Consider the following 13348-nt stretch of genomic DNA (forward strand, 5'->3'; position numbering starts at 1 on the left):
ACTTATGTTGTATTGCCGTGGATGTTCAGGCAACAGCAAAGTGTTACAAAGTTTTGGAATATATATATATATATATATATATATATATATATATCATGTTTTCGCTCCTGCATAGATAAGTTGTGCGCATTATCTTGTGATGTCACTTCCTGTGATGTCATCAAATGCAAATTAGAAGGCCCTGCACTTAATTTGCCTCACTTGGCCTGACAAATCCTAGGGCCCGCCCTGCCAGCGACTACCAAGGTAACTTCATACACCTTATGTGTTATCTTCTGAGTAGCCACAAACAAAATGGTGCTTGCTGGAACCACTGCTCAGGTTCTTTTCATCAATGAAACCACACCTATTAATCCCTACCCATTACAGGTCGTGCAGGGCCCATATGCAAATAATGAGGGGGCTCAAACCCAAAAAGGCCACTAGAGAGTGGCACCCATTAGGCAGACCAGCAATGAAAACAGGAATGATTGCAACAATATGATCCTCTCGGAGGATAGCTAAGGGGCAACGTGCTCGTTGGAAGCAAGACGACACAGAGCAACACAGGTTCGATCCCCAGGTGCGTGCTAGGAAATCTCTGGGTATTAAGCGCGTTATAAATAACTTATCATATTATCATATCAAAATTCTCAAAAGTTACTTACTTTAGAGGTTTTGCTTTAAGATTATGTCAGGACCAATGAGTAATTGACTGGACTGCATAAATATCGAGTCTCTAACTCTGCACAATCCTGTCCAAGTTTTCAGGAGATAGAGGAAAAACATATTTAAATACAGTGGATCAAAATGGACTTTATTGACACTGACGTCGTCCGTGGTTACCCTGAAAACCTAGCGTAGTTCATGCTCCCGAGGTGTGGACTTGAAAACCCCGGGGCTGCACATCAGCACTCCATGTTGAGAGAAGCTTAACAAGATGCGTCACAAAGTCTTCCATGACCCTTTCACCCAGTCTGTTGTGGCACGGCTTCCCATTGTGTCAATTATCGCAGCTTGTCTCGGCCAATAATTCCCTCCAGATCTTCGCCGCTCGGGGTAAACACCAAGCAGCGGGCTCAAAAGCCCTTATAGAAATGATATTTTTAAAAACATAGCTCTGTCAGAAGGGCACTGACCTAACCAGTAGCGGAAACTGGCACCGTGGATGCAATTATGTAATAAACAGTGCGCAAAATCAGTGCCGCTCTACCTTCGACGAGTTTGCCCATCTCTAGGAGGGTGGGGCTGTGGGGGGGGTTAAACATTAACCTCGCAGGCCTCCACCCCTGGTGGGAGTGAGCACAGGCCTTGAAACTAAGCTAGCGCTGCCAGAGGAATAGCGAAAATTAAGGACAGCAGATAGGGACCGGGAGAGAGAAGCGAAGGCGGTGGAAGATTTTGGAGGCCAATAACCTGACATCGGGGGATCACTGGGCCGAGCACCGTGTTTGCAGATGATAATGCGGCTGTCCAAAGCCTTAATAGACATGGAGATGGCAGACTACAGCGAGGCGCTAGACCCGGCTTACACCACGCTCGAGTTCGAAAACATGCAGGTGCTGGCCATGGGCAGTGGTGAGTCCATTCGGGGCATTATACGAGTCTTTGCTGTGGTCCCGGATTACAAGCAGGGCCCAGGGTGTCTGCAGCGCGCATGGATGCATGTGGGGAGTCTGCCCGGTGTCTACCCCTCCTTACTGAATACTAAATACGCTGGAAAGGTGCCCTTCTTGCATTTTAACTATACTTTCCACCAAGGAATGAATATGTTTTTTGTTAATACATGTATAGTCTAAACATTTTAAAACGGTCGACCCAATATTTCAGAAAAAAACATTTTTGCTTTCATGGAAGCCAATTTGAGAACTCTATTCTGGTCCATATTTAAACTAGCACCACATCAAACTTGTGTAGTTTTTAAAAATGTGTGTTCGTACATGTCTTACTGAAAACTAGGCTATTAAATCGATATATTGCGATGTAACTCTAGTTCAAAATTTGAAGTAGTTATCTTCTAAAAGTTGGGCAGTCTTTCGGAAAGGATGTCTGCTACTTTCCTATTCCTGTTTTTGCTGCTGCCAACACTTGACGTGGACATAAAGTTTAATGATCGGGGTAAGGCTCGGTGGGTTGATCCCTGGCTGCTGAGCTCTGTGTAGAAAATCCCAACGTGGCTGATTTAGTATTTCATCCTTCTGGAGTGGATAAAGTGAGCCCGGCTGAGTTCGCTCAACTGTTATTTGTAATCTACAGCTGGCCAAACGTGATTAATTAGCATTTTATTTATTTATTTATTTATTGATCCATTTATAAAGCTCGCTAAGCCCATGGACATCAAGGCGCTGTCATATAAACCAGTTACACACGTGAGCAGCATCGAGGTGCATTAGCAAATATATATACTATTTTGTTGTAAAAACGTTTTCAAGGTAGCCTGCTGGATATGTTGGCACACGCCTCATGTGGAAATAGAGATGGGGTGACCTGAGCGTCATCTGTGTACCGATGCCCCTAGGGAAGCAAGAGTTGAAATCATACCCCGAGGGAAATTCGCAGCGTAAGGACTGGCATTAAGGCGCATCCAGCTGTTTGTCCAGGTGCCCGCTCCAGCGTGCACTTTACAGGACAGTCAGCAGTGGAAGGCACCCAGTTGTGACATCCGTGAAGCTCGGGGAGTGCAGGTTAATATCCCACTGGGAATTGGTCAGCCATTGGCGAGGTTAAGACAGCGGCTAGATCACAAGCATGTCTCAAGAGGCTGAGATGCGCTGCGCTCTTCCAGGGCAATGGGCCTTCTCTAAGGCCCCTGGAACTCGGCTGCTCCGCCCATCTCAGCCCTACCGCCGTTTCTTTACGGCTCTGTAATACACTTGCACCAAATCAAGTGTTGGTTTTACAACTTGAAAAGATGTGCTTTGCATCTGTAGAAGAACGCGTGCTTGCCATTGTCATGGAATGTGGATGCCAATCCTTAGATTCAAAGCAAGGGTACACTGCCAAATTATAAAAATGCTCCTGGAGGCAGTGGAGTAGGTATAAGAAAATCGAATGATGTTCAAACAGAATGCCAACGCTCACAATCAGCGTTTTGCCCAGCTCTGCATATCTTCTGGAACTAGGGTGACCATATTTAAATAGTAAAAAACCGGGACAGGGCAACCGACATAAAAGTAGGACTAACTCTTGAAAGTGGCGCCAAGCACTACACTTCAGTAGTGTTTCGAGGAAAAGGGGGTGCGAGATTTTACATTCTTGCCTGCCAGCTATGAAGACCTACTACCAAAAACCGGGACCACTCCAGTTTCCAGTGGGAACTTGAGAAAGGGGGACAAAGCACTAAATACCGGGACAGTCCCGGAAAAACCAGGACGTCTGGTCATCCCATCTGGAAGGCATGTCTGGCAGGCACAGCTGACGGAACAAACCAGGCCCCCACGCGAGGTAATGAGGTAGGGAAATGCCGAAGAGTACCCCTTTGCTGAGTATGCCAGCTGATTGGGGAATTCGCACACTTCAAGACAAACTCAGTCTAAGTGGCCACGTGTGATGTGGGTCCTTATATGGACAAATCCCAGGGCAAGTTCATATAAGGGGGCACTCCAGGATGTTCGGAGCAAGGCAGTGCCGGCAAATGGTTACAATATGTGGAAACAGGGCGGATGCATCTGGGCGTGCACAAGTGACGGTCAAATTAAATCCGCAGATCGCAGCCAGGGAGGCCGTTCTGAAGGAAAGATGTGGGGATCGCAGACAGGCGGGCAGCCTCAGGAATGCTGGGAGGCGGTGCTGAAGGAAAGATTTGGGGATCGCAGACAGGCGGGCAGCCTCAGGAAAGCTGGGAGGCGGTGCTGAAGGAAAGATTTGGGGATCGCAGACAGGCAGCCAGCCTCAGGAAAGCTGGGAGGCGGTGATGAAGGAAAGATTTGTGGATCGCAGACAGGCAGCCAGCCTCAGGAAAGCTGGGAGGCGGTGCTGAAGGAAAGATTTGGGGATCGCAGACAGGCGGTCAGTCAGGCTCAGGAAAGCTGGGAGGCGGTTCTGAAGGAAAGATTTGGGGATCGCAGACAGCAGTCAGCCTCAGGAATGCTGGGAGGCGGTGCTGAAGGAAAGATTTGGGGATCGCAGATAGGCAGCCAGCCTCAGGAAAGCTGGGAGGCGGTTCTGAAGGAAAGATTTGGGGATTGGAGACAGCGGTCAGCCTCAGGAATGCTGGGAGGCGGTGCTGAAGGAAAGATTTGGGGATCGCAGACAGGCGGGCACCCTCAGGAAAGCTGGGACGCGGCCCTGAAGGAAAGATTTGGGGATCGCAGACAGGCGGGCAGACTCAGGAAAGCTGGGAGGCGGTCCTGAAGGAAAGATTTGTGGATCGCAGACAGGCGGTCAGTCAGCCTCAGGAAAGCTGGGAGGCAGTTCTGAAGGAAAGATTTGGGGATCGCAGACAGGTGGACAGCCTCAGGAAAGCTGGGAGGCGGTGCTGAAGGAAAGATTTTGGGATCGCAGACAGGCGGGCACCCTCAGGAAAGCTAGGAGGCGATTCTGAAGGAAAGATTTGGGGATCGCAGACAGGCGGGCAGACTCAGGAAAGCTGGGAGGTGGTCCTGAAGGAAAGATTTGGGGATCGCAGACAGGCAGCCAGCCTCAGGAAAGCTGGGAGGCGGTTCTGAAGGAAAGATTTGGGGATCGCAGACAGCAGTCAGCCTCAGGAATGCTGGGAGGCGGTGCTGAAGGAAAGATTTGGGGATCGCAGATAGGCAGCCAGCCTCAGGAAAGCTGGGAGGCGGTTCTGAAGGAAAGATTTGGGGATCGCAGACAGCGGTCAGCCTCAGGAATGCTGGGAGGCGGTGCTGAAGGAAAGATTTGGGGATCGCAGACAGGCGGGTACCCTCAGGAAAGCTGGGAGGCGGTCCTGAAGGAAAGATTTGGGGATCGCAGACAGGCGGGCAGACTCAGGAAAGCTGGGAGGCGGTCCTGAAGGAAAGATTTGGGGATCGCAGACAGGCGGTCAGTCAGCCTCAGGAAAGCTGGGAGGCAGTTCTGAAGGAAAGATTTGGGGATCGCAGACAGGTGGTCAGCCTCAGGAAAGCTGGGAGGCGGTGCTGAAGGAAAGATTTGGGGATCGCAGACAGGCGGGCACCCTCAGGAAAGCTAGGAGGCGGTTCTGAAGGAAAGATTTGGGGATCGTAGACAGGTGGTCAGCCTCAGGAAAGCTGGGAGGCGGTGCTGAAGGTAAGATTTGGGGATCGAAGACAGGCGGTCAGCCTCAGGAAAGCTGGGAGGCGGTGTTGAAGGAAAGATTTGGGGATCGCAGTCGCACGGGCAGCCTCTGGAAAGCTGAGAGGCGGTCCTGAAAGAAAGATTTGAGGATCGCAGACTAGTGGGCAGCCTCTGGAAAGCTGGGAGGCATTCTGAAGGAAAGATTTGGGGATCACAGACAGGCAGTTAGCCTCAGGAAAGCTGAGAGGCGGTTCTGAAGGAAAGATTTGGGGATCCGCAGACAGGCGGGCAGCCTCAGGAAAGTTGGGAGGTGGGCTGAAGGAAAGATTTGGGGATCCACAGACAGGCGGTCAGCCTCCGTAAAGCTGGGAGGCGGTTCTGAAGGAAAGATTTGGGGTTGCAGACATGCGGTCAGTGGGAGGCTATCTTGTACACAATGCATGGAAATTTTGTCTTCACGTCTCCGGAGAGATGGAAAAGTACCTCTGCTGGGTCCTAAAGCTTGAATGTTGCTCTATGTTTACGCATTCCCATACGTGGAAAGCTAATGTTAGTGTGCAAGGTGGGGGCCTGGAGGGGTCTTGAATCACTGGGCTGTTTGTATTGGGGTGGCACTGGAGAAATAATGGCCCTTATTTACAGAGCATTTTCCAATGGGGTTTTGCCATTATAAAAAACTTCTGTTTATTAGACCCAGGGGACTGTTGTGTGGTATTTTGATTTTTGCTCCAGTTATTCGTGGTTAAGGCCCACTTGGCTATATCTGATCCTGAGAGAGGTCGGCAAGTCTGAGAGGGTCTAAAATATTTGACTTCGGGTTGTAGCCGGGGAATCGTATTTGCCACCTCGCAACATTCCAATACGTCTTGGCTCCCGAGGGAGAGTTTAAAGTTTAAAAGGGGCAGGGACAGCTCCCAGCTGTTTTTATCTTGTTTTATTGTTAATATGAAACTGTTTTTAATATCATTTTATGTATATTTGTATGCATTATTTATCTTAAGCGCCCATTAATTAAGGTGATGATAATGATGAACTACAATCCTAGCATTGCATAATTAATCTTCCATGTGTGTGTACAGAGAAAGGTCGAAATGACCAGGAAGAGAGTTGCATTACACTTTAAATGCTAATAGTTGCACCAGATTTTAAATTACTTTCACAGCTCCAGAGCTGCTCTTTACATCTTCATGTGACTTGGTTATAGGAAGCTGATGGTCTCCGTCTCCTGCAGACCTGGGAAGCAGTAGAATGCATGTAAGTCCCTGTTAAATGCTGCTTTGTAGCTCTTCTGTGATGGCTGAGAGGACAGGGGCACGCTTTGGTAAGGATGCCAACCACGTGGAGAGGCACATATTCATCACATTAATCATCTCGCTCTTCCCAAGCTCCCCGCTGAGCTTTGATGCTAAAATAAACAAATATTGTCTCGGGAGGATAGCTGAGGGGCAAGATGCTCGCCTTGGAAGCAAGACGACACGGTGCACCAGGGTCAGCACTTAGAATCCCCAGGGTATTAAGCGTGTTATAAATAACCTATCATATCACCCATGCACCCTTTGCTACTATTGTTGGATACATGCGTTGTTTGCATAAACACAGCCACTGCTGGTCCACTTTGGGTCTGTTTTGAGTCCCTAACAGTTTTGCCCAGCGACTCTACGGAGGAATTACAGCAGAGTTGACCAAATCATTGCACTACATTGAATAGGCAAGATTTTCTCTCCTTCAAGTCGCGCAACTAGACACATGTTAGTCTTGTGTAGCCCCCTCTTTTTCAATTATGAAAGTTGGGGTTTTAATTTTCCCATTGTAGCTCAGGTGCAACGCGTTTTGTCTTGGAAGCAAGACAATGCGGCGCATCACAGGTTCAAATCCCTATCCCACGCTTAGAAACCACTCGCTGGTATAAATTGTGGTATACATGAAGAATAGATAAATAAATGCTGAATTAAAAGTCACAGATAAAAGAAATAGTAAAATAATGCCTTTAAGTTGACACACACACACACACACACACACCACAGTACCACTCAGCAGCCATCACTAGAAGTTAACTTTCCAGAATGCCCTTTGGGGATGTAAATTAGCAGGAAAGCTTGCATTTTGCCGCATAATAAGGTAATTGTTATTGTCAACCTACGCCACACGGATGTTCCTCAAGGCGATTACTGCATCGTTGAGAGCTGGTGGTCTTGCCCTGAGAAAGCCATGCATAAAGTAGGACATTTATCTCATTATAGATCAAAGCATGCAAGCTTTGCAGCTTCTTTGCAAATCCCCAGTGCATTGCTGTGGGGCTCTGGTATGGAGGTGGACCTTGATGGCTGCTCGGTGGCACTATGGTGTGTGTGGCTTGCAAGCTGGAATGGCCGGTGCTACTTTCACATTACAGGTAGATGGCTTTTTGCTGCATTGTTTAAAGCCACCATAATATTGATGGGGTTAGATAAAAGAAAGAGCCTGGGCAAATAGGCTACGCCTACATGGGATGGGTTGATGGTGAGCCATGCCCCCCTCTCTTTGAGCTTAGTTTTAAAAATAGAGGTCGCGTTATCACTTGTTTCTTTACGTTCTACCTAAAATATTAGAGAGTGCATAGCAATATAAAATGCCATACCAGGCCTGAGAGTGAGAGACACATCCATATAGCCACCTCCCATGCAATTTCTGTTGTGTAACATCCAGGGTTTGCAGAGGAGAACCAGCCCAGGCCCTCATAGCAGCAGTCACATCTGAACCGTACATTCTTTCGACTGGATAGAACAAAATAAAGAAAAAAGTCACCCCAGCAGGCCCCGCTTCTCCTGCCCATCCCACCGCCCATCCTAGCACAGTTTGCCCCAACGATCACGCCTCCAGCCCTCTACCGGCACACGGTTGTACTACTTTCACATTTGTGCACATCTGCTGGAGTGTACTCATCAGACCATCCAACTTAAGGCTATTTTGCGCTCACAACAAGAAAGCCCCCAATGTGTCTTTTTTAAACATGCCACAACATTTTTGAACCACCGTACTATACTACTATATACAATGCCATCGACACCATTAGCCCCAAACTCCACCCCCCACTTACATGAAGGAACTACGTTTGTGAGAGATGGTTTCCAATCAACTGGCACAAAAAGCACAATACACATGGGTTTCTATAATGTTAGTAGCTACCTACAACTATTTTAATTAAGCATAAATGCCACAAAACATAACAATTTGTGCCACAATGTGGGAATCAATGCCGAAATGCCTGGGGGGGGCCTGGCAACAAAGATTCGAAAGCAGTCACCCAGTAAAACATGGGTTCTTCATCCATGTTTAGCCCCATAGTTTGAACATTATTTTTGTATCCATCAGCTATCATTATTCCTGAGAACGGGGTCAAAATTGCCACCCCTTTAATATATACAGTGCTACTCACATGCCATTCACCATAACGATGCCCTGTGAAATAATTCCTATATTTATAGGATGCACAGGGCAGGCTTCAGCCATCACCTTTGTGTACTGCCCTAGGTGCAGTAACCCAAAGACAATGCATCCAGAAAATAGTTTGGTTCTATGCCATGTGCATATTGCCGCTGGGTCTTGGCCTGTGCCCATGTCCTCAAAGTAATAGCCACCCCCTAGGTACACAGAGCAAGGGTTTGCAACCTTTGTCTATCCACAGATTTTGGCCTTTAGCACCCATCAGTCAGAGCTCGAAGAGTCATTGGTGAGGGATAATGGGAGCCATAGTCAAGACATTCTGAGGAGCCACATCTCTGAGACCTCAGACATAGAGGTTTGGGAATTATAAGGCTGAGGCTCTACCCCAAATACTGTCTCTAGAGGCACAGTTGACTCGGGTAGGAAATGCATTTGGGGTATTTCCAGCCACACTGACTGTCCGGCCTCCTAGCCTTTGTCCTACCCGTTCTCTGTGTGTTTTTTCTCTATGTCCTCTGCCACTAAGGTCCAGCCTGGACCTCCGGCAGTGCAGCTCTTCATGCTTTCCTTTTTGGTGAACAACACCCATGTGATAACCTTATGGCACCCATCGGTGGGGGTACACCCTTGTACGTCTTATGTGTGTTTTTGGGCACCTGTGTGTTGCCCAGAAAGCAGGATATGGGCTGGTGATAGCGTCTCTGAGTGTCCTCCATTTTGGGACACCCAGGCCCGGCCATAGGAATCAATGGATTCCTGATAGAAGGCAAGATGGCCCCTGTGGCCTCTTGGATTCTATTGCCTTTTACCTAATTTCCCAAAGTCCTGGGAAGCCCTGACTCTGTCCCTTCCCCCTAACTGGCTGTTGGGTGGACATACCATATATGGCTCTGGGGCTGCCTCCTGTCAGACTGACTGGAGCCTTCTCAGAGGCTGTGTGTTGTGAGTACACCCTAGGTGTGGGACCTGTATGAATGGAGTCTGAAGTGAACTCACACTCTGTATTATGGGTGTCTGGTTTTTCTGTGTGTGACATGCCATAATTGAAACTGACATGAATGCAATGTAGTGTGCTGAAAGGCTGGGTCCTTACCCCAATCCACATTCTTTGTTATTGGTGTCTGGGTGGTGTGAATGGCCTGAATGCCTGTGATCTTGATTGGTTGCCTGCCTGAATATCCTTCTGCGTGATTGGCTGACTGAGCCTGGCTCAGCCATAGTGAATGGGGAACAGATGTGTATATCTGGGGCCTCTCACTTACCAGTTTGTTCAGATGCTGAAGTCGAAGCAGAAGCAAGAAGAAGCTAGCTGTTGCTGGAGAAGTCTGCTGCTGCATTTTCTTCGTGTAATCAAAAAGATGTTGTGTTCTTCCAAGGACTGATCCAGAGAGGACCTGCAAAGAAGATCTCCCCCCGAGCTACGAAGGACCATCATGCAACCTGCTGCTCTTCATCAGACGTACCCTGGAAGCCAGTCCTGTGTGCCTGCCATCTGGTAAAGGGGTATTTGTGAGTCCTGAAGAGAGTGCCAGGACATCTCAAGTTTAAGAAGTCCATTGGTGTGACCTAGGATCTGGGAGTGAGTTTTGTGACAGCTGGAGGCCGTTGCAGTCCACCGTCCAGAAACTAGGTACCCTGGCTTAGTGCTGCTGGACACCGAGAGCTGCAAAAGTTCCAAACTGCCTGATAACATTTCAAGGGATATCCTTGCCATCATCACTGATCACTTTTTCCCACTGGAGAGAGTTCAGAGTTGCTGAGTGCAGAGGAAGGTCTGTCTGTGGGTTTCCAGTGACGAGAAGCTAACGAAGATGTGCTGAGGGTCAAGACTTGGTGAGGGTCCGAGGTCCACTGCAGTGGTCAAACGTCAAGTCCAGGTGACCTAGGATCCGGGAGTGAGTTTTGTGACAGCTGGAGGCCGTTGCAGTCCACCGTCCAGAAACTAGGTACCCTGGCTTAGTGCTGCTGGACACCGAGAGCTGCAAAAGTTCCAAACTGCCTGATAACATTTCAAGGGATATCCTTGCCATCATCACTGATCACTTTTTCCCACTGGAGAGAGTCCAGAGTTGCTGAGTGCAGAGGAAGGTCTGTCTGTGGGTTTCCAGTGACGAGAAGCTAACGAAGATGTGCTGAGGGTCCAGACTTGGTGAGGGTCCGAGGTCCACTGCAGTGGTCAAACGTCAAGTCCAGGTCACCAGAAGCCATCCAGAGGCCTGTGTTGCTGCTGCAGAACTGAAGAACTGAAAAAATCGAACAACCGCAATGTTCTGAAACCCGGCACCAAAAGTGACCTATGCACCCATCGCCACCAGGGGTCTTCAAAGGGTCCCAGGGATCTTACTTCCATCTGCCAAGCCTTTAAAGATCTCACAGCAAGTTTCATCTTCATAGGACTTCTACAGTCTAAGAAATTGTCGACCAAATGAGAGTACTGCGAAGAGCAAAACGGCTGAACTTCTGAAAGATTTTGGTTCCATTCTTCTTCTTGGACTCAGCCTCCAAAGCTCCTTATTCCAAGGGGAATCCATCCCCAGAGGGAATTGTCGAGTGAAACTGAGAAACTCTGCCACTTTGCCTGCCAAAGCACCAAAGGTACTGTGACAAGGATGAGCATCCTCTAGCCTCAGGAGTCATACAGGGGTCCCAGATTCGTCTTGGATCCTATTCTCCTGTAGGCTCTCAGGTACTTTGGGGTGGTAGAACCTTTTAAAAGAAAGCAGAAGGTTATTGAACATTATTGGACTGGGCTGTAAAAGACAAGATGAGTTACTCCCTAACTTTTCCATTACAGGTTGCCCAGTTGAGGGGATCCTCACACAGAATTGCATATCTAGTCTAAATAAAGCATTCTGCCACTGTTCACAACTAACCTGTCTTTCTCCCTATTCTATGCAAGTACAAAGTGTTATTATTTATATGTATCTGTTATTGGTAGAAACCTTATTTTATATAGAGAAGCTGTGTTATTACCCAACTTAGTGTGTGGGCATTCCTTTGTGGGGGCTTTGGGGATTCACTGTACTTAAGAACCAGCCTGCATCACCTCCTGAAAGCTTATGCCTGCCTGCTCGTCCATTGCTACCAAATTGAGAGCCTTTGCTGGGGTCTTCTTTGCCTTTACCCTACCATATAGAGGGCAGAAGTACAGATATCCCCCCCAGTCTTTACCCAAAAAAACGTGAACACAGGTTTTTTAAATGAATTTCAAAGATATTTACAACAGGAGGTTAACCATATAGTTTACAATGTGTTTGAATGATTTTTAGAGTATTGTTAAATAATATGCTCGATCAATGTGTCCTTTCTCAGCTATCAATGTGCTGGGTTATTGTGACATACTTTCTGTTCTCATTGGGTGTGGCAGGTGTGACGGGGCGGCCTGCCACAAAGAGCCATACTGGCTCACATGTCCAGTCCAAGGGCGTTTTATTTTATTTTACAGGGTTTAGGATTTTGGTGCTAGGGCCGTCGCTCTCTGTCTCGTCTTCCCCGGTCTTTCTCACTTGCCTAGCCCAGGGGTCGTTAGGATGTTTGCACCTGCCAACGGTAAAGGCTGACTGTCTTTTGCTGCCTTACTCTAGTGGTTGTTCCCCATAAACTACAGCTGGAGATTTTCTAGGCTTTCCCTAACCTAGCCCGCTTAGTAGTCTTAGGGAATTAGGGATGGTGCCTTCTTCCGTCCTGTGTCACGCTAATTTCTCTCACAGCCGCTTGTACCTGACCCTTCACTATACTGGTCTCTTCATTTCTCCTCCCACCACATCACTGTCCTTATGATCTCTCACTCTGCCTTTCCACCTCCACCCTTTGATCGTACTTCTTTTCTTACTCCTGATCTTCCTGTCACTCGTACCTCCCACTACACCTCTACCTCCATTATCTTCTCTTCACTCCTTCCTCCCACACTAATTCCTTGCCTCTCGCTATTTTTCTTCTTGTAATCTTTGTCTCACTCTATGCTGATAGTTACTCTTGTCTCCCACTCACTGTTGCTCTTCCTACTCTCCCTCTACTACTACCCTTACTCCACTACTAACACTATCCCTTTACTAACTTTACTTCCTACTACTACTTCTATTCACTAGCACTCGTCATTGCCCTCTACTGCGAATAAACCTCTCTACTGCTTATTCTACTCATTTGCTACTCCTTTACTCCCACTACCGGTCTCAACTCCGACCTGCTGCTACTACCTCTGCCACTGATACCACTACCTCTCTGCAACTACTAGTCTACCTTGACTCCTCACACTCTCTAATCTCACACATGAATATTCCACAGACTCCATCCTTATAACATCCCCTGCACTCCCTTCGCTCTTGCGTCCTCACTCGGATGTCCTCCACCACCTCTTGCCCTCACCCAACTAACCCTTCCTGGGCCTCTTTGAAAAGAACAATATCTCTAGTGGTTTAGTGGGTCAAAATAATATGGACTTCATGGAGGCCGTTCATTATAATTTATTAGACATTCCCTGGTGGGCTAGTGGAGTTTGAAAGGCCTGTCTACAGACCATTTCTTTTAAAACAAACTTCCTGGTGGACTAGCAGGGCTCCCTCCTAGATGTGTGGCAACTGTGCTGGTGTTGTGGTTGTTGCTGCACTGCCAGGTGCCACGTACCTCATTGCTGCGTCCTGCTGCCGGTGTTGCCATGTATGCTGCCTCACATGGCATCCTTTCTTCTCCCCATGGCTTCAAGTGTGGCGCTGCTGTTCCGGCATTCCGT

General features: G+C 48.0%; 1 protein-coding gene across 3 annotated transcripts in view; it reads left to right on the forward strand.

The window, feature by feature from the left end:
- HNF4A (hepatocyte nuclear factor 4 alpha) overlaps positions 1-13348 on the forward strand; it is an 801419-nt gene that overhangs the window by 569304 nt on the left and 218767 nt on the right. Inside the window, exon 1 of one of the 3 annotated variants that reach the window (XM_069651328.1) lies at positions 1323-1557. The exons of the other annotated variants lie outside the window; for them this stretch is intronic. Within the exon in view, the coding sequence (XP_069507429.1) occupies positions 1437-1557 (121 nt within the window). The 5' untranslated portion in view covers positions 1323-1436. Of the gene's footprint in view, positions 1-1322; positions 1558-13348 lie in introns of those variants that run through there. 3 annotated transcript variants of the gene reach the window in all.

This window comes from Ambystoma mexicanum, chromosome 3p (genome assembly GCF_040938575.1).
Source record: "Ambystoma mexicanum isolate Mex_15411 chromosome 3p, UKY_AmexF1_1, whole genome shotgun sequence".
Lineage (NCBI taxonomy): Eukaryota > Metazoa > Chordata > Amphibia > Caudata > Ambystomatidae > Ambystoma > Ambystoma mexicanum.